The sequence below is a fragment of the Mobula hypostoma genome, chromosome 2 (assembly GCF_963921235.1).
Source record: "Mobula hypostoma chromosome 2, sMobHyp1.1, whole genome shotgun sequence".
NCBI classification, from domain to species: Eukaryota; Metazoa; Chordata; class Chondrichthyes; order Myliobatiformes; family Myliobatidae; genus Mobula; species Mobula hypostoma.
The window spans coordinates 127,456,678-127,483,601 of NC_086098.1; the positions used below are offsets into that span (position 1 = coordinate 127,456,678).

Consider the following 26,924-nt stretch of genomic DNA (forward strand, 5'->3'; position numbering starts at 1 on the left):
TAGGCTCAATGTGATGCACTGGCAGAAAATAAAGTTTCTAGCATAGTGTTGGATTGCAAATTTGCAGTTGTAATGTGGAAAGGTGTCAGTAGAACCATAATTAGTGAAGTTAAGAAAATTATCTAGGCAGTGTCTGGAAATACTGATTCTTTAAATTTTCCTTCCTTTCATCCTCATTCATTAAGATTTCTAATAATAAAAGAGGTGAACTGCATAGAGCTGGAAACTCCTGGGTTTGAATTTTCTGCTGAACCATCCATTCTCTGAGATGGTTTGTGCTTACTCTACTAGACTGAGTGCAGAAAACTTAGCATCTCAGAGATTAGTTTGCTAAGCAGATCTATGTGTGGTTTAAAGCTAGGAGTTTTCTGTTCTGTGCCTCACACCTCTTTATTATTTTCTATATATTGACATGGTTTGGGCAATATTGTTAATCCTGATTGCTTGAGGAGCATGTACATTGGTTGGCCTGGAGAACATACAGGGCCAGACCAGCAGATTTCCTTTCCCTGAAATACACAGAGAACCAATGATTATTTTAATGATAATTTACCGCTACTGGGTAGCTTTTGATTTACATTTAAGATTCTTTTACTGTATATAATTTTCTCAGTTATAATAGGGAGATCTCAATCCATGCTTCTGGATCCAGAACCACTAATCTGATAATTTAACCAGCGCAATATCTTACCCATGCAATTCAGTAAGCTCATGGAGTTGCAGATTTATTGATGTGTTAATTTGCTGCGGTGAAACAGATGGTGTTGAGAATATGTTTCAGGCTCCTGAGGGTTTAAACACTGTATCTGTACAAAGCCCCATCTAGGTGTGATCTAGCAGGCTGCATTGCTTGTGTGTTGTTAGTAACCAATTAGGTTTTTAGCAACAAAGACTACATTTGTTAAACAATTCTTTATTGATCACAATTGCTAAATTTGTAGAATTGCGCAGGTTGTATCATTAGGAAGTAGACCACTCAGGCTAATTAGTCCAAATAGTATTTACAGTATGCCCTGAATGAGCATGTTCCCACCCCTCTTCAAACTATTCATTTTCTCCTTTATATGTTCGCTTGAAATCTATATATCCCATTTACCTCAGGTATTCCAAAAACTAGAGAATTTCACAATCTATCTTGAAACCTGTTGGATTTATTGTTTACTAATATATGTACATGGCCCATAATTCAGTTTCAACACCTGCTATGTTTTGCTTCTGCTGAGCTGTTAGTCCAGTAACAAAACCAGTAGGTTACTTTATTTCCACAGTAACTGTTGTTGATCAATATCATGATTAAGCACCTGTGAAAGCACAGATAGTGAACATGTCAGTAAAGTTGGGGACTGAGTGCCTACAGAACAGACTATCAAAGCTTAAAAGACCAAGGAAGCAAAAGGTGGCTTAAGAACAACAGGGAGAGTAAATTGGATTGAAACTGATCGCAAACCATAGCAAACAATATCGCTGTAACTACTTGTCTGTTACAGAGCAGCTGTGATGGTCGACTTACAGTCAGAAAGCACAGGCAGGTAACTGACAGTAATATTTGCATCCTGTTCTTTCTGAAACACATCCAACATCAGAAGTAAAATTCCATAGTTCATTCTGTGACTTTGAAATGTGAGTGCTGCTTTCCAGAGCCTTCCAAGCAACCACCTGGGCTTCATCTTCACCGGGAACTATTTAGTTCTTAGACCTGCAATGTAAGATAATTCTTTTAAGGTTTGCATTCAAAAACATAACATTGTATTTTGACTGAAGAATTGATGTCTCAGTTCAACATTTTTTTAAGTGATGACTGTGGAGTTATGCCCAATTATCTTTGGGGCTAATGGAAAGTCATACAAAGCCATTCATCATCCATACTTTTCTTGCTCCCAGATGTATTTATTTGGCCACTGGGTTGGGGATTTGCTGGCTACTCTGGTATTTACTGCCCATCAGAAATCGATGTTGAGCTGAGTTCACTGCGATCATTCTAAAGGAAAATCAAGAATCAAAGATATTGTTGTGAGATTGGACAACACATGACTCTAGACCCACATATCTCTGAGATGGATGAACAATTTGCTGAGTTCAGGGTGATGCAGAAGGGCTATAAATGATGGCTTACCTGTGATGTCTATGAGTGAATAAAAGGGAATGAGAAAGGCATTCACGGAATGGTCGGTGTGCACTGGGCTCAACATGAACTCCAGCAGTGCTGACAACAGGAATTCTGCAGATGCTGGAAATTCAAGCAACACACATTAAAGTTGCTGGTGAACGCAGCAGGCCAGGCAGCATCTCTAGGAAGAGATACAGTCGACGTTTCAGGCCGAGACCCTTCGTCAGGACTAACTGAAGGAATCTCCCTTCAACCTCCACCACAAAACAAAGTTTGTACAACCTCTCCTCATAGCCCATGCCCTCTAATCCAGGCAGCATCTTGGCAGACCTTTTCTGTACCCTCTCCAATGCTCCTACTTCTTTCCTGTAAAGTGGGCAATTAAAATTGAATGCAATACCCCAAATATGGCTTAACCAGAGATTTATAAAGCAGCAAGTTAAAGCTTCATGTTTTATTTTTTTCTTACAATTACATATGTAAGCTTGTTTTCAATGCCTTTGGATGTGAAAGACATTTACATCCTATTAAGCAACACACATAAAAGTTGCTGGTGAACGCAGCAGGCCAGGCAGCATCTATAGGAAGAGGTACAGTCAACGTTTTGGGCTGAGACCCTTCGTCAGGACTAACTGAAAGAAGAGCTAATAAGAGAATTGAAAGTGGGAGGGGGAGGGGGAGATCCAAAATGATAGGAGAAGGGAGGGGGAGGGATGGAGCCAAGAGCTGGACAGGTGATTGGCAAAAGGGATATGAGAGGATCATGGGACGGGAGGCCTAGGAAGAAAGAAAGGGGGAGGGGGAAGCCCAGAGGATGGGCAATAACGGATGGGGTACGAGGGGGAGGTGGGGCATTAACGGAAGTTAGAGAAGTCAATGTTCATGCCATCAGGTTGGAGGCTACCCAGACGGAATATAAGGTGCTGTTCCTCCAACCTGAGTGTGGCTTCATCTTTACAGTAGAGGAGGCCGTGGATAGACATATCAGAATGGGAATGGGACGTGGAATTAAAATGTGTGGCCACTGGGAGATCCTGCTTTCTCTGGTGGACAGAGCGTAGGTGTTCAGTGAAACAGTCTCCCAGTCTGCGGCGGGTCTCGCCAGTATATAGAAGGCCACATCGGGAGCACTGGATGCAGTATGTCTGTTATTGCCCATCCTCTGGGCTTCCCCCATCCCCCTTTCTTTCTCCCTAGGCGTCCCGTCCCATGATCCTCTCATATCCCTTTTGCCAATCAACTGTCCAGCTCTGTCCAGACAGGAGGGGAAGATGATGGTTGTGGTGGTGATGTTAAATTTATTGACGAGATTTTACCTGATGAGATTGAACCTGACGAAACTGAACCTAGTGAACTGGATGGTGTCAAAGAGCCTCGAACTGTCATACCAGAAGTGATTGAACAGCATGACATTAGACTTCTGAAGCTCGACAAGGATACTGGAAAAGCAATTCTGCCTGACGCGTTGAGAACAGAAATAATAAAGCTGGGTTTGAAGTATTTCTAGAACAGTGAGGGGCCTTTCCTACCAACAAATCGCTGCTCAATGAACAAAACTTGGTTCAAGAGGAAATTAGGAAATGGTCGTGGTGAGGAAGTGACTCACTCATGGCTGGTCTATTCCCCTTCTAAAAAGCCTGCATTTTGTATCTGTTGTCTTCTCTATTCCTGGTCAGACCATCAATCCTCTTTGGAGCAGGAAAGTGGGTTCAACCAGTGGAAAGCACCTGAAAGGATTAGTGTTCTTGAGAATGCCAAGAATCATCGGGAATGCTTCACACAGTGGAAAGAAATGGAAAGAAATTTAGCTGGAAACAGAGGAGGTATTGACGAGGTATTTCAGTCACAGATTGAGAAGGAAAAGCAGAAGTGGAGTGATATCTTGACGAGAATCCTTCACTGCATAAAATTCCTCGCGACTCAGAACCTGGCTTTGCGAGGACACAGGGAGTCACTTCAGCTAGCCGATGACTCCAATGTGGGAAATTTCCTTGGCTTACTGAAAGTACTGGCCATCTTTGACCCTGTCATAAAAGAAAACCTCACTCATTTGGAAAGTCTTCCTGGATCCACGTCTTATCTTTCACCGGGTGTCCAGAATGAATTCATCCACATGATGGCATCCACTGTTACCAGAGTTTACTGAGAAGCATTCGTAAAACCAAGTACTATGGTCTCATGTTTGACTCGACTCCTGATCAGGCACACCGTGAGCAGATGTCAGAAGTAGTGAGGTATGTGGAAGTTGATTTTGAGAGGAAAACAGTCTGTGTTAGAGAGTCCTTCCTTGGTTTTTTCCAGATAAGCCAGAATGATGCTGAGAGCTTGGTTGAAGACATCTTGAAACAGCTAGAGAGGGACAAAATGGAGCTACAAGATCGTCGGTCACAGTGCTATGACAACGCTGCTGTGATGGCTGGACACAGAAGTGGTGTTCATCAAAGAATAAGTGAGAAAAACAACCTGTTTGTGAATCGCAACAATCACTCACTCAACTTGGTGGGTGTACATGCAGCCAAGCATGATACAATGATGGTCATGTTTTTTGGAACCATCAAAGCTCTCTGCCTGTTTTTCTCTCGTTCAACACAGCGCTGGGAAAAACTCAAAAACGCCGCGCCTGTGGTTGTTAAGTCGGAGTTCGAAACCAGGTGGACTGCAAGGACAGAAGCAGTGAAGCTCATCAACAAGTACCTTGAGGAGATACTTCAAGTTCTCCAGGACATGATAGATAATGAAAACGAGACCAGTGAAACAAGAAGTGACACAAGGCAGCTGTACAACTGCATGTTGAGTTATGATTTTCTGATTTTGCTAGGATTTTGGAACAAAGTACTCATTTGCATTGACCGTATTTAAAAGAGGCTGCAGGATCCTAGCATGAACTTCCACACTGCAGCCCTGGATTTGAAAGCCCTCTGAGATCATTTTTATGATGAAAGAGAAGTGTTGGTCAGTGAGTTACTCGAAGAAGGAGTCAGTCTCTGCCAAGAATGGAATATTGAAGTTGAAAGATGTCAGAGACGAAAGAAACGAATGGCTGATGAGAACTCAAGAGACTTCACGCTGAGTTAATAGCTAAGGAGGAAATGGAAAGAGTCATGAAGGGAACACTCGACCATCTTCACAGAGAAATGGACGAAAGGTTCGCTCATTTGCATGACACGGACACCAAGTTTGGGTTCCTTCTCGATGTCGAGGGACTGTGTTATGGCACCGACAGTAATGACCTAAAGAAGAAGTGTGAAAATTTGGGCGAATTGTACAGCTCTGATATTCATGGACAGCAGCTATATGAAGAAATTTTGGATTGCAGAATGTTGTTTTCAAGGCGGGTCAACATGAGAATATCAAGACCTGAAGAGCTTCTTGAATTTATTGTTCAGTATGGTGCTGAGAGCGACTTCCCCAATCTTCGCATTGCTATTCAGATAATTCTAACCATCGCAGTTTCCATCGCCAGCTGTGAGAGATCATTCAGCAAGTTAAAACTAATACCTTCATATTTGAGAGCCTCCATGGGTCAAGGCAGACTCTGTGATCTTGCTCTGCTGAGTGTAGAAAGAGAAGAAACTGAAACAATTGGCGTTGATCAAATCAAAGACCAATTTGCATCAGTGAAAGCAAGGAAGGTGTAGTTATAATTTTCATGTAGTGTCATAATTTGTTAATTAAAAGATTAATGAGCTTGACTTGTATTTTTGAACTGATGTTATGGTAAAGTTATCTAAAAGATGGGTGTCAGATGTTTGGACAGGGGCGCAATTTCAGTGCTTGCCATAGGCGCTATTTTCCATAGATATGCCCCTGCTTGTGTCTCCATGATTGGCAGTTGGCTCAGTTGTACTTTGTCATTAAAATTATAGCCTTCTTACTCATTTCTCTCCAGAAGTTCACCTTCCTGTCCTCTGTAACCTCCTCCACCCTACAATCATATAGAACTCTGCAATGCTCCATCTCTGGCTACCTGCATTCCCTGCTTCCATTGTCCCTCCCCATGACACCTCTGTATGACTGAATGTTCAGGTGCCAACACTCTGAAAATGTTTTCCCAAATATCTCGCCTCCTGTTCAAGACATAGCTTTTTGACCAAGGTTTCGGTTATTCATCCTTAGATCTCCTTCTTTGGATTGGTGTCAATTTGTACCTGATTACACTTCTATAATGTATCTTGGAACATCTTAATGTATACACAAAATAATCTGCAGATGCTGTTGTCAAAGGAACACTCACAATGCGCTGGAGGAACTCAGCAAGTCAGTCAGCATCCGTTGAAAAGATTAGTCGACGTTTTGGGCTGAAACCCTTCGTCAGGACTGAAAGAAGAACTTTGGGGAGGGTTTGAAGAATGCTGGTAGTTGAAAAAAACAGTAATTTGAAAGACAAAGGGGTGGGGAAAGGTGATGTGAAATAAGGATAGAGGAAGGGAGGGGGAGGGAATTACCGGAAGTTGGAGAATTCTATGTTCATACCAAGGGGCTGGAGACTACCTAGATGGTATATGAGGTGTTGCTCCTCCAACCTGAGTTTAGCCTCATCATGGCAGTAGAGGAGGCCATGTATGGACATATCTGAATGGGAATGGGAAGCAGAGTTGAAGCGGGTGGCTACCGGGAGATCCTGTCTGTTGTGGCGGACAGAGTGGAGGTGCTCGAGGAAGCAGACTCCCAATCTACGTTGGGTTTCACCGATGTAGAGGAGGCCGCACCGGGAGCACGGGATGCAATAGATGACCCCAACAGATTTGCAAGTGAAGTGTTGCCTCACCTGGAAGGACTGTTTGGGGCCCTGAATGGTGGCAAGAGAGGAAGTGTAGGAACAGGTGTAGCACTTACGCTTACAGGGATAAGTGCTGGGTGGGAGATTCGTGGGGATGGACGTGCGGATAAGTGAGTCGTGGAGGGATAGATCCCTGCGGAAAGCGGAGAGGGGTGGAGAGGGAAAGATGTGCTTAGTGGTGGGGTCCTGTTGAAGGTGGCAGAAGTTGTGGAGGATAATGTGTTGGATTCGGAGGCTGGTGGGGTGGTAGGTGAGAACAAGGGGAACTCTGTCCCTGCTGTGGTGGCGGGAAGGTGGGGTGAGGGCCGAAGTGCGGGAAATGGAGGAGATGCGGGTGAGGGCATCATTGATAACCATAGAAGGGAAACCACGATCCTTAAAGAAAGAGGACATTTGAGATGTCCTGGAACGGAAAGCCTCATCCTGGGAGCAGATGCGGCGGAGACGGAGGAACTGGAAATAGGGAATGGTATTTTTGCATGTGGCGGGCTGGGAAGAGGTATAGTCGAGGTAGTTATGAGAGTCAGTGGGCTTGTAGAAGATGTCAGTGGACAGTCTGTCTCCAGGGATGGAGACCGAGACATCGAGAAAAGGGAGAGAAGTGTCAGAGATAGACCAAGTGAATTTGAGGGCTGGGTGGAAGTTTGAAGTAAAGTCGATGAAATTGACGAGCTCAGCATGGGTGCAGGAAGCAGCACCACTGTAGTCGTCAATGTATCGAAGGAAAAGTTGGGGAGCAGTACTAGAACAGGTTTGGAGCACAGACTGTTCCACATAACCAACGAAGAGGCAGGCGTAGCTGGGTCCCATGCGAGTTCTCATAGTTACACCCTTAGTCAGAAGAAAGTGGGAAGAGCCAAAAGAAAAGTTATTAAGTGTGAGAACCAGTTCCGCCAACTGGAGGAGGGTAGTGGTGGTGGGGAACTGGTGAGGTCTATTATCCAGGAAGTAGCGGAGGGCTTTGAGGCCTTCTTGATGGGGAATGGAGGTGTATAGGGATTGGACATCCATAGTAAAAATGTAGCGGTTGGGACCGGGGAATTGGAAGTTATTGAAGAGGTGGACGGTATGTATCGCGGATGTAGGTGGGGAGGGACTGAACTATGGGTGACAAAATGGAGTCCAGGTAGACAGATACAAGTTCGGTTGGACAGGAGCAGGCAGAAACTATGGGTCTACCGGGACAGTCAGGCTTGTGTATCTTTGGGAGGAGGTAAAACCGAGCGGTATGGGGTGTGGGAATAATGAGTTTAGCGGCTGAGGATGGAAGGTCTCTGGAGTTGATAAGGGCGGTGATTGTGCAGGAGACAATGGTTTGATGTTTTTTGGTGGGGACCTGTTCCAGGGGTAAGTAAGAGAAGGCCTCAAAGCCCTCCGCTACTTCCTGCATAATAGACCTCACCAGTGCCCCACCACCACTACCCTCCTCCGGTTGGCGGAACTGGTTCTCACACTTAATAACTTCTCTTTTGGCTCTTCCCACTTTCTTCAGATTAAGGGTGTAGCTATGGGAACTCGCATGGGACCCAGCTACGCCTGCCTCTTCGTTGGTTATGTGGAACAGTCTGTGCTCCAAACCTATTCTGGTACTGCTCCCCAACTTTTCCTTCGATACATTGACGACTACATTGGTGCTGCTTCCTGCACCCATGCTGAGCTCGTCAATTTCATCGACTTTACTTCAAACTTCCACCCAGCCCTCAAATTCACTTGGTCTATCTCGGACACTTCTCTCCCCTTTCTCGATGTCACAGTCTCCATCTCTGGAGACAGACTGTCCACTGACATCTTCTACAAGCCCACTGACTCTCATAACTACCTCGACTACACCTCTTCCCAGCCCGCCACATGCAAAAATGCCATTCCCTATTTCCAGTTCCTCCATCTCTGTCGCATCAGCTCCCAGGATGAGGCTTTCCGTTCCAGGACATCGCAAATGTCCTCTTTCTTTAAGGATCATGGTTTCCCTTCTACGGTGATCAATGATGCTCTCACCCGCATCTCCTCCATTTCCTGCACTTCGGCCCTCACCCCATCTTCCCGCCACCACAACAGGGACAGAGTTCCCCTTGTTCTCACCTACCACCCCACCAGCCTCCGGATCCAGCACATTATCCTCCACAACTTCTGCCACCAGGACCCCACCACTAAGCACATCTTTCCCGTTCCACCCCTCTCCGCTTTCCGCAGGGATCGATCCCTCCGCAACTCACTTTATCCGCACGTCCATCCCCATGGATCTCCCACCCAGCACTTATCCCTGTAAGCGTAAGTGCTACACCTGTTCCTACACCTCCTCTCTTGCCACCATTCAGGGCCCCAAACAGTCCTTCCAGGTGAGGCAACACTTCACTTGCAAATCTGTTGGGGTCATCTATTGCATTTGGTGCTCCCGGTGCGGCCTCCTCTACATCGGTGAAACCCGACGTAGATTGGGGGTCTGCTTCGTCGAGCACCTCCACTCTGTCTGCCACAACAGACAGGATCTCCCGGTAGCCACCCACTTCAACTCTGCTTCCCATTCCCATTCAGATATGTCCATACATATGAAAGACTGGATGAACTAGGCTTATACTTGTTGGAATTTAGAAGATTGAGGGGGGATCTGATTGAAACGTATAAAATCCTAAAGGGATTGGACAGGATAGATGCAGGAAGATTGTTCCCGATGTTGGGGAAGTCCAAAACGAGGGGTCACAGTTTGAGGATAAAGGGGAAGCCTTTTAGGACCGAGATTAGGAAAAACTTCTTCACACAGAGGGTGGTGAATCTGTGGAATTCTCTGCCACAGGAAACAGTTGAGGCCAGTTCATTGGCTATATTTAAGAGGGAGTTAGCTATGGCCCTTGTGGCTAAAGGGATCAGGGGGTATGGAGGGAAGGCTGGTACAGGGTTCTGAGTTGGATGATCAGCCATGATCATACTGAATGGCGGTGCAGGCTCGAAGGGCCGAATGGCCTACTCCTGCACCTATTTTCTATGTTTCTATACATGACCTCCTCTACTGCCACGATGAGGCTAAACTCAGGTTGGAGGAGCAACACCTCATATACCGCCTAGGTAGTCTCCAGCCCCTTGGTACGAACATAGAATTCTCCAACTTCGGCTAATTCCTTCCCCCTCCCTTCCTCTATCCCTATTTCACATCACCTTTCCCCACCTCTTTGTCTTTCAAATTACTGTTTTTTTCAACTACCAGCATTCTTCAAACCCTCTCCAAAGTTCTTCCTTCAGTCCTGACGAAGGGTTTCAGCCCGAAACGTCGACTAATCTTTTCAACTGATGCTGACTGACCTGTTGAGTTCCTCCAGCGCATTGTGAGTGTACATCTTAATGTATGTTGCCATCAAATTCAGATATTGGATTAGTGGTTGCGACTTGGTTCCAGACATCAGCATGCTGATCAGCTGGGAGCCGTTCAATCCAAATGAGGCCCTACAACACTATCACCAAGGATAGTTAAAGGTAGAAAGAACAACAAATAGAAGAAACAAAATCATTCCTCTTTCAAATGTGTCATTTCTGCAATCACAGACACTACTGTTTACTGAGTGCTAGAAGCCAGTGACAGATTAGATAATAAAGCAATGAATCAAATTAGTGATAGCACCATCTGTCCACAGTCAGATATCAGCTAGGCAAATGGAAAATTCGGATGCGAGTGTAAAGAAATATCCACAATCTATGAATAACCTAATTGCCTTCTTGCTTCCTGTATTATCAATCTTGTATGTGTGTAAGACTAATGGGGAATTCAAATTACATGCTTTGTATGAGTATTGTAGGTAAATATACTGTACTGAAATGCAAACTTTCGGTGACCTTCTAGCCCTCCAATGGTCAACACTTTGCAGTAAAACTTTCCCATTGTTGCTGGCCAATTCCCTAATATCAGTGATGGGAAAAGTCAAGTGTAATCGAACCGTATAGACCAGCAGGTTCATGCATTCTGGCATGGAAAACACACCCCATATGCATTAGAATATATTTCCTGCGATCTTTTAACATAGTCTTTGCAATAAGAGCCATCTTAATGAAATATTTACCAGAGAGTGGGCAATTCTACCTTGTCACAATACCTTTGATCCCCCTCATATCTTTAATTTATCAGATTGTCAGTCTAAAATATAGGACAGATAGAAGTCTTGAACTAATTAATGGGATTATTGTTGTCTTTAACCCCCATCACAAGTTTACTTACTTACAATGCTAAATTAGCTTATTGTTGTCACATGTATCAAGCTACAGTGAAAAACAATGTTTTCATTTTATCATATCAGTACATTGATGTAGTACAAGGGGAAAGTAATATAATGTTACAGTTATAGAAGAAGCGTCGTACAGGCTGACAATAAGGTGCAAGGCCATGACAAGGTAGATTGTGAGGTCAAGAGTCCATTTAGAGTACAAAAGGTACAGTTATTAGTCTTACAATAGCAGTGTAGAAGCTGTCCTTGACCTGGTGGTACATGCTTTCAGGCCTTTGTATCTTCCTGATAGGAAGAGGGTGGAGTTAATTTTAAAATAAAGGGCTTGGACTGGGAACCAATGTGGAAGGCTTGTGAAAAAGAAATGGTTTAGGAGCAGGAGTAGTCCACTTGGACCTCCAATGGGAAAATGTGCAGTTTAATTATTTTGTTAAAAATTGTTACTTTTCCAGCATTTTTGAATAAATATCATTTGGCAGATGGCTAGAAATTGAGGGGTAATGTTACAGTAAAACAAACAATTCTTTGCAGGCAGAAAATGTGGAGTCTTTCCAAGAACAACAGCCACTGCTTGTAAACACTTTTCCCATTACAAAATATTCCAAGGGATATCACAGAAGGATTTTCAGTCAAAGCCACATAAAGAGTTATTGAAGTACAAGACAGCTTGGTCAAAGACATATCTAATAGAGTTGCTGGCTCACAGCTCCAGCAACCCAGGTTCAATTGCCCATTTCTGTTTTATATGAGAAACCCATTTTTCAAATAGCGTCTTCTAGATTTAGATTCTCTAACAAGAAGAAACTCCCTCTTCACATCCACCCAAAAATTGTTGTACTTTTCAATTAAATCAGTTCTTACTTTGTTAAACTTCAATGCATACAAGATAAATTCCCATTCCAGTTAATAGCTTAGTGATTCTCTAATCAGCTTCCAATGTTCTAAATCTCTTAAATACACAATCTAATCCTGTACACATTGTTCCAGATGTCACCTCACCAATACTCTATATAACCAAAGCATAATTTCCCTACTCTTATACTCATTTTCTCTCACAATAAAAGACCACATTGCGTTGGTTTCTGTTCACTTGCCATACCTGCATATTTGCTCTTTGTGAATTATGCATTAGGACACCCAGTTTGTTCTATGTTTCAGAGCTTTGTAACCTCTTATATTTGTTTTGTTCCTCCTCATATTTAGTTTGCTCATTCCAGTATTGGATGGATTTAACAATATAGAGATCAGGTTGTTGCGGTAGCATTGCGTGTCCTCACTTACAGTATGTATTACAGACGCTGTTGCCAATTTGTATGGTGCTACCAAAGATAAGGAAGTAGTTTTGTATAGATTCTTGAAGAATCTCAGAACTAGAGTTACAGGCCTGGATGGTTCTCTGGCTTTGAGGACATCTACTTGGTCAATGAAAGAGAGGCATTAGGTGAGGATGACCAATGGTCAAATATCCTGAATGCCTATTAGATCCTTTCAAAAGGCAAACATGCTGTTAGGACCTTCTTGATGGTCGCATGTAACTATGATTTTCTTGATGGTTGTTTACAACAGAGCTTGCTTCCCTGTATATAAATGCCCAATCCCTTGAATGACAGCCTGTGACATGCCTCAGTGAGTTGAGTGGCAATTGAATCTATTGAAATTGGACAGCATCCTCACTGCACAGCTGACCTTGGGTAGATCACCTCTGAGCTTGTTTCATTGTGATAGTTGTGCTGGGTCATGGCATTGCCCCAGTTCCTTTCCTCAACCACCAACCCTGCACTCCTCAGGTCAATCTTACCGAGAGTTTTACTCACCTTTCTTCTGCATGAGGTTTTGCCTTGCCCGTACAAATGCTAGAATGTCAGCATCTGTCTGCCCATCACCGGTCAGAGGAATGGAAGAGCCAAAGTTTGAGGGCACTCTGGGTGGGAAAAGAGACACGTGCATAAAAGCAGTGATACAAAATCTCACAGTAACCAGTCAAAATGAAGTAAAATTTATGTATGTGAGAGTGTTTATGTGTGTGATTGCACTTTAGTGTGTTAGTGCATGCACAACCACTTATTCCTCCTACAAAAACAGCTGCTAAAGCAAACACAATTCAGTTTTTCACAAGTGGAATATCTATTATAAAACAACTTGCAGTACAGGAAATGAACAGCAGATCAATCAGGCTTTATCTGAAAGATAAGAGCTGTTTTATAGCCTGATGTTTTCTCGCTGGGTCAACCAGCCAACTAGGTGAATCTTGTAGTTTCACGATACACTTGGTATCCTGGCCACTGCATTTTGCGCAATACTTCTGAAGAGTGGTTGGTACGAGAGGCAGTGATGTCAGAGACTGATGAAAGTATAAAGAAGGTCAAACAGCATCTGTAATTAATGTGACAAAGTTAGGATTATTTATTCTATAGAACACAGACTAGTAGTGTGTCACAAAGTTTGGCATTAGGAACTATGCAGTTAGTCATTTATTCAAACGATTACCTATAGAAGCTGTCACTGGCTAAAACAAAAGTGGTGACGAAAACAGTAAATAGGACAGAGATTGAAAATCAGGCTGAACGGTGCCATACCAACAACCTCTTACTCAGTGTCAGCAAGACTAAGGAGCTCATTATTGACTACAGGAGGAGGAAACCAGAGGTCCGTTAGCTATATCCTCATCAGGAGATCAGAGGCGGAGAGGGTCAGCAACGTTAATTGCTCAGAGTTATTATTTCAGAGGATCTGTCTTGCATCCAGCACGTAAGTGCCATTACAAAAAAAGAACATGGTAGTGCCTCTAATTTCTTAGAAGTTTGCAAAGATTCGGCATTTCATCTAAAGCTTTGAGAAATTTCTATAGATGTGTAGTACAGGGTATATTGACTGGTTACATCATGGCCTGGTATGGAAACACCAATGTCCTTGAACAGAAAAGACTACAAAAAGTAGTGGATATAGCCCAGTCCATCATGGCCAAAGTCCTGGCCACCATTGAGCACATCTACATCTACAGTCATAGGAAAGCAGCATCCATCATTAAGGACTCCTACCATCCAGGTTATACTCTCTTCTTGCTGCTGGCATCAGGAAGGAGGTACAGGAGCCTCAGGTCATACATCACTAGGTTCAGGAACAGTCGTTACCTCTCAATCATCAGGGCATAACTTCACTCATCCCTTCACTGAAATGTTCCCACAACCAATGGACACACCTTCAAGGACTCTTCATCTCATGTTCTTGATATTTATTGCTTATTTATATTATTATTATTATTATTTCTTATTTTATTGCTTTTTTTATTTGCACAGTTTATTCTCTTTTGTAGATTGGTTGTTTGTCTGTCCTGTCAGATATGATCTTTTATTAATTCTGTTGGGTTTCTTGTATTTACTGTGAATGGCAGCAAGAAAGGTGAATCTTAGGGTTGAATATGGCGACATATATGTACATTGATAATAAATATACTTTCAAATTTGAATTTGAATGCACTGTAGAAGGCATGGTTAGTAAGCTTGCAGATGATACTAAAAGAGGTAGTATCACAGACACCAAAGAAGGTTATCAAAAATTACAGAGGGATCTTGATTAACAAGATAAGTGGGCCAAGGAGTGGCAAGTGGCTTTCAATGTAGATGTGTGAGGTGTATTTTGAGAAGGGCAAAACTTGGGTCGGACTTATACAGTGAGTAGTTAGGCCCTGGGGAGTGTCATGGAACAGAGAACTTAGGAGTACAAGTACACAGTTTGTTTAAAGCAGCTTCATGAGAAGGCAGAGTGATGAAGAAGTTGTTTGGTACTGACACTCATCAGTCAGGGCAATGAGTATGGGAATCAGAATGCTATGATGCAGTTCTATAACATGTTGGTGACACTGCACTTCAAGTATTGAGTACAGTTTTGGTCACTCTGTAACATGAAAGACATCACTAAACTGGAAAAAGTGCAGAGAAGATTTACAAGGATGCTGCCAGAACTCAGAAGCCCAAGTTAAACAGAGAGGCTGGGCAGGCTCGGACTATTCCTTGGATTATAAGAGATTGAGGGGTGATCTTATGGAGGTGTATAAAATCATGAAGGTTATAGATACGATGAACATGCATGGTCCCATCCTAGGGAAGGGGAAATAAAAACAAGGAGTGGTGGGTGCCTGCTATACACTACCAGGCTTGATAGTGGAGGCAATTACAAGAGATACATTTAAGAGACTTGTGAATGTTCAAAGAATGGAGGGATATGGACATTGTGTAGACAGAATGGATTAGTTTGGTTAGGCATTGAATTACTGGTTGGTTAGTTCAGCACAATATTGTGGGCCAAAGGTCCTGCTCCTGTGCTGTACTGTTCTACTTCTATATTCTGTTAGGTTCGATACTGTTCCTTTTCTGGTATCTATAAGACTCAAAAAGCTCTTCTAGATGTATTTTAAAAAGTCTATTCCATCCACAGCTCCAAGAGGACCACAACCTTGTTCTGAATTTGGAGGTTTGCATGCCTCAGTGACCCAGAGAGCTCTGTTGGCTGGAGTCAAAGCTTTGTGCTTTGTGCTTTGGCTTTTGGTCGGGTCACCCATGCCAAACAGGTCCAAGGGTAGAGGCCAGACTAACTGTGGTCCACTGGTCCTCCAGGTTTGGGGGTTCAACTCAGGGCTAACAACCCAATTGTTACCAAAACAGTGATAAAGAATCTTTCTATAAAGACATAGATGGAGGACCTTCATTGCTGCCCTAAACATCAGCGTCGTAACAGGCAGTAAGAAAGTAGTCCCATCCACACCCTTTCATAATTAAGGAGATCACAGTTAATATTAGGAAATTAAAATTCCTTGTTAGTATGGCTTTATTATGGGGCAAATGTCCAATGTGGCTTATCATGGTGATATTAATAAACACTAGATTAAAGCAAATGGTAATGGTCCTCAAGGTGATGAACTATATGTGGTCAAAAGTGTGGATAATATATGAGGGAAGAGGAGTTACAGTTGATGTTCGCATGCTTCTGCTGCTCTGCCAACTCGAGTCATTGGCTGCAAAGGCAGAGGGACAGTCCCACCTACACACAGATCAGCTATGAACACATCAGATGGCAGGGCAGAAGTTAGGGGCCTGCAAGTCTCTTCCTGCTAATGCTTTTTTGTTTTCTTTTGTATATGAGAAGTTACAAAGGGGAACAAGGAAATGGAGAAGAATTTCAAATAAATATTTTCTTTCTTACAGGTGACATGACATAACAGATTGGTGGGGAACTATAAAGAGTGAGAACATTAATATTATTAAAAATAGTACTGTATATGAACCAATGGAATTAATGACTTTAGAATCTGGTACAGTTCAATTAGGTCAATAAATAAATTAGGATTTATGACCAATAAATCCTCTAGAAATGATGGTTTACTCCTTACAGTTCAAAATGTGCTGGCTACTGAGATAATGGCTGTGACCTTCCAGAATATCAAGTAACAGCAGAGAGGCAACTTAGTGAATGCTGGGGTAGTTAACCTGTTATCAGTTATTCACATAGGGAAGCAAATCTTGCTCAGGCCTAAGAGGTTTTGATGAGGTCTCACCTAGACAGTTGTATGCTGTTTTGAACTTTGAAGTCAGTTCACTATTGTCACCAGACTCTTCTTTGAGATGAGCAGATTATCCCATAATGATTGTAGTTCAGAAGAATGAAAGATGGCCTAATTGAACCATATCAGATTCTAGAGTCACGGTCATAGAATCAGAAAGAGATACAACGTGCAAACAAGCCCTCTGACCCACTGAGTCCATACCAACCATCAAACACCTATTTATAGAAATCCTGTTTTATTTTCCACAGTCCCATCAATTCTCTGCATGTTCTACCACGCAACTACACACAAGATTCAAGATTGATTAATGTCATGTTCAGTACTTAGATATAAAGGAGAACAAAATAATTGTTATTCCAGACTTGATGCAGCACATTAGAAACACAATAAGATAAATAAAACAAACACTAACTATAATTACATAACATAGTTTAAATGCATAGCTTGACTGTATGTATATAAGCGATGCTAGGTACAGGAGTATCTGTACCTAAGGAGATTCTGACAGGAAATGATAAAGTACTGGTGGTGGGGGTGAAGGAGTGGGTTAGTGGGTGGAAGTGTTGATCAGCCTTACTGCCTGGGGAAAGTAACTGTTTTTGAGTCTGGTGGTCCTGGCATGGATGCTATGTAGCCTCCTCCCTGATGGGGTTGGGACAAACAGTCCATCAGCAGGGTGGGTGGGATCATTCATGATATTGCTGGCCTTTTTCCAGCAACGTTCTGTGTATATGTTCCTGATGGCGGATAGGCTGGCGCCAGTGATGATTTGGGCAGTTTTGATTACCCGTTGCAGGGCCTTCTTGTCTGCCACAATGCAGTTTCTGTACTATGTAGTGATGCAGCATGTTAGGATACTCTCCACTGTGCATCTATAGAAGGTCCTGAGTATTGGTGTGCATTGTCCATTAGTAGATACTTCATGTGCTCCAGTTTCCTCCCACAGTTGAAAGACCCATGTACTAAAGACAGTTTAAAGAGTTGATTGATTGGTCATTGTAAATTGTCCTGTGATTCGGTTAGGGTTAATCGGGTTTGTCAGGTGTTGCTGGAGTGGCATGGCTCGAAGGGCAGGAAAGGCCCAATATGCACTGTATCACTAAATAAAAATCCTGAGCTTGCTTGACCAGATGTTGACCCTGGAGAACAGATGAAGGACTCACCTGGCCTCAGATGAAGAGGTTTTGAGGGTCCTGGCACTGTTTTGTGCAGTGGAATCTGCACTCATATAACCACTTGTTTCAATGCAGCTGCAAATTGGACAAAAAAGCCACAAAAACAATTAGTGTCCAGAGGTTGCGAACTGCACCCATCTCCCAAGTAAGCAGTGCTAGTAAGAAAGCTAGTCTGACCTCATCATACAAAGCAATACAAGCAGCAACCTGAGATGATTTAGGTGCATTTCCCCAGGGATGAGAGTACAAGGAGACAGTCCACCACTGGGGACACAAGGGAATGTAGATGATGGAATCTCAACCAACAAGTAATCTACTGCAAGAACTCAGCAGGTTGAACAGCATCTGTGGGGGTTAAAGGAATTATCAGTGTTTTGGCGTGATGCAGGGTTTCAACATACCAGTCTACCAGTGATAAGCTAAGACTTGGTTGCAAGAGGGGAAGAACCAACAACTCAGTGGTCCGGGATTCCATTGTTTTATACAAGATATAACAGGAGGGACTGAAGGGAGAGGGGTGACATTACTGGTCAGGGAAGATGTCACAGCAGAGCTCAGACAGGACAGACTGGAGAGCTCATCTACCAAGGCTATATGGGTGGAACTGAGGAATAAGAAAGGGATGTCTACATTAATGGAATTATATTACAGACCACCCAATAGTCAGCTTGAACTAGAGAATAAAATTTGCAGAGAGATTGCAGACTGTTGCGAGAAGCACAAGGCAGTTTTAGTAGGTGATTTTAACTTTCCACATATTGACTGGGATTCCCATACTGTAAAAGGGCTGGATGGGTTAGAGTTTAACAAATGTGTTCAGGAAAGTTTCCTTAATTAATACATAGAAGTCCCAACTAGAGAGAGTGTGATACTAAATCTCTCATTAAGGAATGAGACAGGGAAGGTGACAAAAGTTTGTGTCGGGGAACACTTTGCATCTAGTGATCATGATGCCATTAATTTGCATATGATTATTGAGAAGGATAGGTCTGGGCCTTGGGTTGAGTTTCTAAATTGGAGTTTTTTGATGGGGATTTTGCCAATTTTGATGGGTATCAGAAATGATCTGACAAGTGTGGATAGGGACAGCTTGTTTGCTGGCACAGGTGTACTTGGTAAGTGGTAGGCCTTCAAAAGTGAAATTATGAGAGTACAGAGTATGTATGTTCCTAACAGAATAAAAATAAAAGGTACTAGGTTTCAGGAACCTAGATTTTTAAGAGAAATTGAGGCCTTGGTTAAGAAGAACAAGGAGGCTCATTGCTGGTATAGGCAGGAAGGAACAACTGAGGTACTTGATATGCAAGAGAACACTTCAGAAGGAAATCAAGAGGGTTAAAATTAGTCATGAGATTTTCTAGCAAACAAGGTGAAGGACCGAGGGCTTCTACAAATATATTAAGAATAGCAAGGAACAAAATTGTTCCTCTTGAAGATCAGAATAGTCATCTGTGCATGGAGCCAAAAAAGATCGGGGAGATATTTTGCATCTGAATTTATTTGGAGGACAGACAGAGTCTACAGAAGTGAGGCAAAACAGCAGTGAAGTCATGGATGGATCATATACAGCATACAGAGGAAGATGTGTTTGCTGTCTTGAGGCAAATTACATAGAAACATAGAAAACCTACAGCACAATACAGGCCCTTCGGCAACAAAGTTGTGCCGAACATATCCCGACCTTAGAAATTACTAGGCTTACCCATAGTCTTCTATTTTTCTAAGCTCCATGTACCTATCCAAAAGTTTCTTAAAAGACCCTATCGTATCCGCCTCCACCATTGTTGCTGGCAGCCCATTTCCATGCACTCACCACTCTCTGTGTAATAAACTTACCTCTGACATCTCCTCTGGACCTACTCCCCAGCACCTAAAACCTGTGTCCTCTTGTGGCAACCATTTCAGCCCTGAGAAAAAGCCTCTGACGATCCACACGATCAATGCCATCATTTTATACACCTCTATCAGGTCACCTCTCATCCTCTGTCGCGCCAAAGAGAAAAAGCCAAGTCCTCTCAACCTGTTTCGTAAGGCATGCTTCCCCACTCCAGGCACCATCCCTTGAAAATCTCCTCTGCACCCTTTCTATGGTTTCCACGTCCTTCCTGTAGTGAGGTAACCAGAACTGAGCACAGTACTCCAAGTGGGGTCTGATCAGGGTCCTATACAGCTGCAACATTACCTCTTGGCTCTTAAACTCAATCCCACGATTGATGAAGGCCAATGCACCGTATGCTTTCTTAACCACAGAGTCAACCTGCGCGGCTGCTTTGTGTGTCCTATGGACTCGGACCCCAAGATCCCTCTGATCCTCCACATTGCCAAGAGTCTTACTATTAATATTATATTCTGCGACCATATTTGACCTACCAAAATGAATCACTTCATACTTACCTGGGTTGAACGCCATCTGCCAATTCTCAGCCCAGTTTTGCATCCTATCAATGTCCTGCTGTAACCTCTGACAGCCCTCCACACTATTCACAACACCTCCAACCTTTGTGTCATCAGTAAACTTACTAACCCATCCCTCCACTTCCTCATCCAGGTCATTGATAAAAATCACGAAGAGTAAGGGTCCCTGAATAGATCCCTGAGGCACACCACTGGTCACCGAATATGACCCATCTACACTCACTCTTTGCCTTCTGTGGGCAAGCCAGGGGTATAGGGGGCTCTGGATAGAGGTAGTACCTTTGATGTCCATCATGTTGCTCCCTACATATTGTGTCAAGAAACCTTCCTGAACATACCCAATAACAACCCATCTAAACCACTTGCTCTAGAGAGATGCCAATCGATATTTGGGAAATTAAAATCTCCCATCACGACAACTCTGTTATTATAACACCTTTCCAGGATCTGTTTCCCTATCTCCTCCCCGATATCCCTGTTCCTATTGGGCGGCCTATAAAAAACACCCAGTAAATTATTGACCCCTTCCTGTTTCTAATTTCCACCCACAGAGACTCCGTAGACAATCCCTCCATGTCGTCCAACTTTTCTGCAGCCGTGACACTATCTCTGTTCAACAGTGCCACACCCCCACTTCTTTTGCCTCCCTCCCTGTCCGTTCTGAAACATCTAAAACCTGGCACTTAAAGTAACCATTCCTGTCCCTGAGCCATCCAAGTCTCTGTAACGGCCACCACATCATAGCTCCAAGTACTGATCCATGCTCTAAGCTCATCTGCTTTGTTCCCAATACTGTTCCCAATACACCTTGCATTAAAATAGATACATCTCAAACAGTGATAGAGCGCGTCCCTTCTCTATCACCTGCCTATCCTCCCTCACAATCGGTCTCCAAGCTTTCTCTATTTGTGAGCCAACCACCTCTTCCCCAGTCTTTTCAGTTCGGTTCCCACCCCTCAACAATTCTAGATTAAACTCTCCACAGTAGCCTTAGCAAACCTCCCCGCCAGGATATTGGTCCCTCTGGGATTCAAGTGCAACCTGTCCTTTTTGCACAGGTCACACCTGCCCCAAAAGAGGTCCCAATGATCCAGTAATCTGAATCCCTGCCCCCTGCTCTAATCCCTCAGCCACGCATTTATCCTCCACCTCATTCTATTCCTATACTCACTGTCACGTGACACAGGCAGTAATCCCGAGATTACTACCTGTGCGGTCCTGCTTCTTAACTTCCTTCCTAACTCCCTGTAGTCTATTTTCAGGACCTCTTCCCTTTTCCTATCTATGTCATTGGTACCAATATGTACCACGACCTCTGGCTGTTCTCCCTCCCACTGCAGGATATCGTGGACACGATCTGAAACATCCTGGATCCTGGCACCTGGGAGGCAAACTACCATCCGAGTTTCTTTCCTACGTCCACAGAATCACCTGTCTGACCCTCTAACTATAGAGACCCCTATCATAGAAACCATAGAAACTACAGCACAGAAACAGGTCTTTTGGCCCTTCTTGGCTGTGCCGAACCATTTTCTGCCTAGTCCTACTGACCTGCACACAGACCATATCCCTCCATACACCTCCCTTCCATGTATCTGTCCAATTTATTTTTAAATGTTAAAAAAGAACCCACATTTACCACCTCGTCTGGTAGCTCATTCCATACTCCCACCACTCTCTGTGTGAAGAAGCCCCCCCCAATGTTCCCTTTAAACTTTTCCCTCCTCACCCTTAACCCATGTCCTCTGGTTTTTTTCTCCCCTTGCCTCAGTGGAAAAAGCCTGCTTGCATTCATTCTATCTATACCCATCATAATTTTATATACCTCTATCAAATCTCCCCTCATTCTTCTACGCTCCAGGGAATGAAGTCCCAACCTATTCAACCTTTCTCTGTAACTGAGTTTCTCAAGTCCCGGCAACAACCTTGTAAACCTTCTCTGCACTCTTTCAACCTTATTTATATCCTTCCTATAATTTGGTGACCAAAACTGAACACAATACTCCAGATTCGGCCTCACCAATGCCTTATACAACCTCATCATAACATTCCAGCTCTTATACTCAATACTTTGATTAATAAAGGCCAATGTACCAAAAGCTCTCTTTACGACCCTATCTACCTGTGACGCCACTTTTAGGGAATTTTGTATCTGTATTCCCAGATCCCTCTGTTCCACTGCACTCCTCAGTGCCTTACCATTAACCCTGTATGTTCTACCTTGGTTTGTCCTTCCAACGTGCAATACCTCACACTTGTCTGCATTAAACTCCATCTGCCATTTTTCAGTCCATTTTTCCAGCTGGTCCAAGTCCCTCTGCAGGCTCTGAAAACCTTCCTTGCTGTCTACTACACCTCCAATCTTTGTATCATCAGCAAATTTGCTGATCCAATTTACCACATTATCATCCAGATCATTGATATAGATGACAATTAACAATGGACCCAGCACTGATCCCTGTGGCACACCACTAGTCACAGGCCTCCACTCAGAGAAGCAATTCTCTACTACCACTCTTTGGCTTCTTCCATGGAGCCAAAGTCTGATCCAATTTACCACCTCTCCATGTATACCTAGCGACTGAATTTTCCTAACTAACCTCCCATGCGGGACCTTGTCAAAGGCCTTACTGAAGTCCATGTAGACAATATCCACTGCCTTCCCTTCATCCAGTTTCCTGGTAACCTCCTCGAAAAACTCCAATAGATTGGTCAAACATGACCTGCCACGCACAAAGCCATGTTGACTCTCCCTAATAAGTCCCTGTCTATCCAAATACTTGTAGATTCTGTCTCTTAGTACTCCCTCCAATAACTTACCTACTACTGACGTTAAACTTACCGGCCTCTAATTTCCCTGATTGCTTTTCGATCCTTTTTTAAACAACGGAACAACATGAGCCACTTTCCAATCCTCCGACACCTCACCTGTAGACAGCGACATTTTAAATATTTCTGCGAGGGCCCCTGCAATTTCAACACCAGTCTCCTTCAAGGTCCAAGGGAACACCCTGTCAGGTCCCGGGGATTTATCCACTTTAATTTTCCTCAAGACATCAAGGACCTCCTCCTTTTCGATCTGTACAGTTTCCATGATCTCACTACTTGTTTCCCCTAATTCCATAGACTTCATGCCAGTTTCCTTAGTAAATACAGACGCAAAAAACCTATTTAAGATCTCCCCCATTTCCTTTGGTTCTGCACATAGGCGACCACTCTGATCTTCAAGAGGACCAATTTTATCCCTTACAATCCTTTTGCTCTAATATACCTGTAAAAGCTCTTTGGATTATCCTTCACTTTGACTGCCAAGGCAACCTCATGTCTTCTTTTAGACCTCCTGATTTCTTTCTTAAGTATTTTCTTGCACTTCTTATACTCCTCAAGCACCTTATTTACTCCCTGCTTCCTATACATGTCATACAACTCCCTCTTCTTCTTTATCAGAGTTGCAATATCCCTTGAGAACCAAGGTTCCTTATTCCTATTCACTTTGCCTTTAATCCTGACTGGAACATACAAATTCTGCACTCTCAAAATTTCTCCTTTGAAGGCTTCCCACCTACCGATCACATCCTTACCAGAGAACAACCTGTCCCAATCCACGCTTTTCAGATCTTTTCTCATTTCTTCAAATTTGGCCTTCTTCCAGTTAAGAACCTCAACCCTAGGACCAGATCTGTCCTACTGCCTTCCTCTTCCTTTCCCTACCCTTCTGAGCCACAGGGTCAGACTCTGTGCCAGAGGCACGGCCACTATTGCTTCCCCCAGGTAGACTGTCCCCCTCCCCCGCAACAGGTCTCAAACAGGAGTACTTATTGTCAAGGGGTACAGCCACAGGGGTATCCTCTCGTACCTGGCTTTTCCCCTTCCCTCTCCTGACTGTTACCCACTTGTCTGTCTCCTGTGCCCCCGGTGTGACCACCTGCCTATAACTCCTCTCTATCACCTCCTCGCTCTCCCTGACCAGATGAAAGTCATCGAGCTGCAACTCCAGTTCCCTAACATGGTCCCTTAGGAGCTGCAGCTCAACACACCGGGTGCAGATATGGCTGTCTGGGAGGCTGGGAGATTCCAGGACCTCCCACATCTGATACCGAGCACAGAAAACCGGCCTCACACACCTATTTCCTTTCCGCAATTAACACAGGTAAACCTACCTCGCCTCGTTACCGCCTAACCCTCTCACTCCCCTGCCTGCTCCGAATGCTGGCTGAACTGCCAGGGACTGACAAGGTAGTCCCTTAGACCTTCTGGGAGGTTTTTGCAGAAATTGCAGGAGCCCTAGTAGAGATATTTATAATGTCCTTAGCAACAGGTGAGGTGCCAGAGGATTGGAAGATAACTAATGTTCTGTTGTTTGAGAAGGGCTCTAAGAATAAACCAGGAAATTATAGGCTGCAGAGCCTAATATCAGTAGTGTTTAAGTTACCGGACGGTATTCTAAAGAATCGGACATCTAAGTTTTCGGAAATACAGGGACTGATTAGGGATTATCACCATGGTTTTATGTGTGGTATGACATATCTAACCGATCTTATAGAGCTTTTTGAGGAAATTACCAGGGAGGTTGATGAAGGCGAAGAACTGTCTACATGGACTTTAGCATGGGAGGTTGGTCAAGAAGGTTCAGTGGCTTGCCATTTGGGATGAGACAGTAAATTGGATGAAACATTGGCTTCACAGGAGAACCTAGGGTGTGGTAGTAGATGGCTGCCTCTCTGACTGGAGGCCAATGACTGGTGGTGTGCCGCAGGGTTTGGTGCTGGGTCCATTGCTTTTTTTGTCATCCATACCAATGATCTGGATGGTAATGTAGTAAACTGGATCAGCAACTTTGTGGATGACTCCAAGATAGAGGATGTAGTTGACTGCAAGGAACATCATCTAAGCTTGCAGCAGGACTAACTGGAAAAGTGGGCTGAAAAATTGTAGACCAAGAATATGTAGACAAATGTGAGGTATTGTACTTTGGCGGGGGGGGGGGGGGCAAACCAGGGTAGAACTTACACTGTGGGCAGTTGAGTGCCAAGGAGTGCAGAAGAATAGAGGGTTCTGGGAATACAAATCCATGATTCCTTGAACATGGCATCACAGGTAGATACAGTTGTAAAGAGAGCATTTGGCACACCGGTTTTCATAAATTAAACTAATGAGTATGGTACAGTATCCCACTCTTTTTATTCCAGCATCTTCCCCTTTCCTTTCCAGTCAGGAAGAAGGGTCTTGGCCCAAAATAGAACATAGAACATAGAATAGTACAGCACAGTACAGGCCCTTCGGCCCATAGTGTTGTGCCAACCCTCAAACTCTGCCTCCCATATAAGCCCCCACCTTAAATCCCTCCATATACCTGTCTAGTAGTCTCTTATACTTCACTAGTGTATCGGCCTCCACCACTGACTCAGGCAGTGCATTCCACTCACCAACCACTCTCTGAGTAAAAAACCTTCCTCTAATATCCCCCTTGAACTTCCCACCCCTTACCTTAAAGCCATGTCCTCTTGTATTGAGCAGTGGTGCCCTGGGGAAGAGGCACTGGCTATCCACTCTATCTATTCCTCTTATTATCTTGTACACCTGTATCATGTCTCCTCTCATCCTCCTTCTCTCCAAAGAGTAAAGCCCTAGCTCCCTTAATCTCTGATCATAATGCATACTTTCTAAACCAGGCAGCATCCTGGTAAATCTCCTCTGTACTCTTTCCAATGCTTCCACATCCTTCCTATAGTGAGGCAACCAGAACTGGACACAGTACTCCAAGTCTGGCCTAACCAGAGTTTTATAGAGCTGCATCATTACATCGCGACTCTTAAGCTCTATCCCTCAATTTATGAAAGCTAACACCCCATAAGTTTTCTTAACTACCCTATCCAGCTGTGAGGAAACTTCCAGGGATCTGTGAACATGTACCCCCAGATCCCTCTGCTCCTCCACACTACCAAGTATCCTGCCATTTACTTTGTACTTTGCCTTGGAGTCTGTCCTTCCAAAGTGTACCACCTCACACTTCTCCGGGTTGAACTCCATCTGCCACTTCTCAGCCCTCTTCTGCATCCTATCAATGTTTCTCTGCAATCTTTGACAATCCTCTACGCTGTCTACAACACCACCAACCTTTGTGTCGTCTGCAAACTTGCCAACCCACCCTTCTACCCCCACATCCAGGTGGTTAATAAAAATCATGAAAAGTAGAGGTCCCAGAACAGATCCTTGTGGGACACCACTAGTCACAATCCTCCAATCTGAATGTACTCTTTCCATTACGACCCTCTGCTTTCTGCAGACAAGCCAATTCTGAATCCACCTGGCCGAACTTCCCTGGATCCCATGCCTTCTGACTTTCTGAATAAGCCTACCCTGTCGAACCTTGTCAAATGCCTTACTAAAATCCATATAGATCACATCCACTGCAATACCCTCATCTATATGCCTGGTCACCTCCTCAAAGAACTCTATCAGGCTTGTTAGACATGATCTGCCCTTCACAAAGCCATGCTGACTGTCCCTGATCAGACCATGATTCTCTAAATGCCCAGAGATCCTATCTCTAAGAATCTTTTCCAACAGCTTTCCCACCACAGACGTAAGGCTTGCTGGCCTATACTTACCCGGACTATCTCTACTACCTTTTTTGAACAAGGGGACAACATTCGCCTCCCTCCAATCCTCCGGTACC

At 43.8% G+C, this 26,924-nt stretch overlaps 1 protein-coding gene across 4 annotated transcripts in view; it reads right to left on the reverse strand.

Moving 5' to 3' along the window:
* Positions 1–927: 927 nt before the first annotated feature.
* The window catches only part of kif6 (kinesin family member 6), a 611,249-nt gene continuing 585,252 nt past the window's right edge, over positions 928–26,924 (reverse strand). For all 4 annotated transcript variants that reach the window (XM_063040644.1, XM_063040642.1, XM_063040641.1 and 1 more), the window contains 3 exons: positions 17,819–17,905; positions 12,910–13,016; positions 928–1,696 (listed from right to left, as the gene is read on the reverse strand). In XM_063040644.1, the coding sequence (XP_062896714.1) occupies positions 1,680–1,696; positions 12,910–13,016; positions 17,819–17,905 (211 nt within the window). In that variant the 3' untranslated portion in view covers positions 928–1,679. The remainder of the gene's footprint in view (positions 1,697–12,909; positions 13,017–17,818; positions 17,906–26,924) is intronic.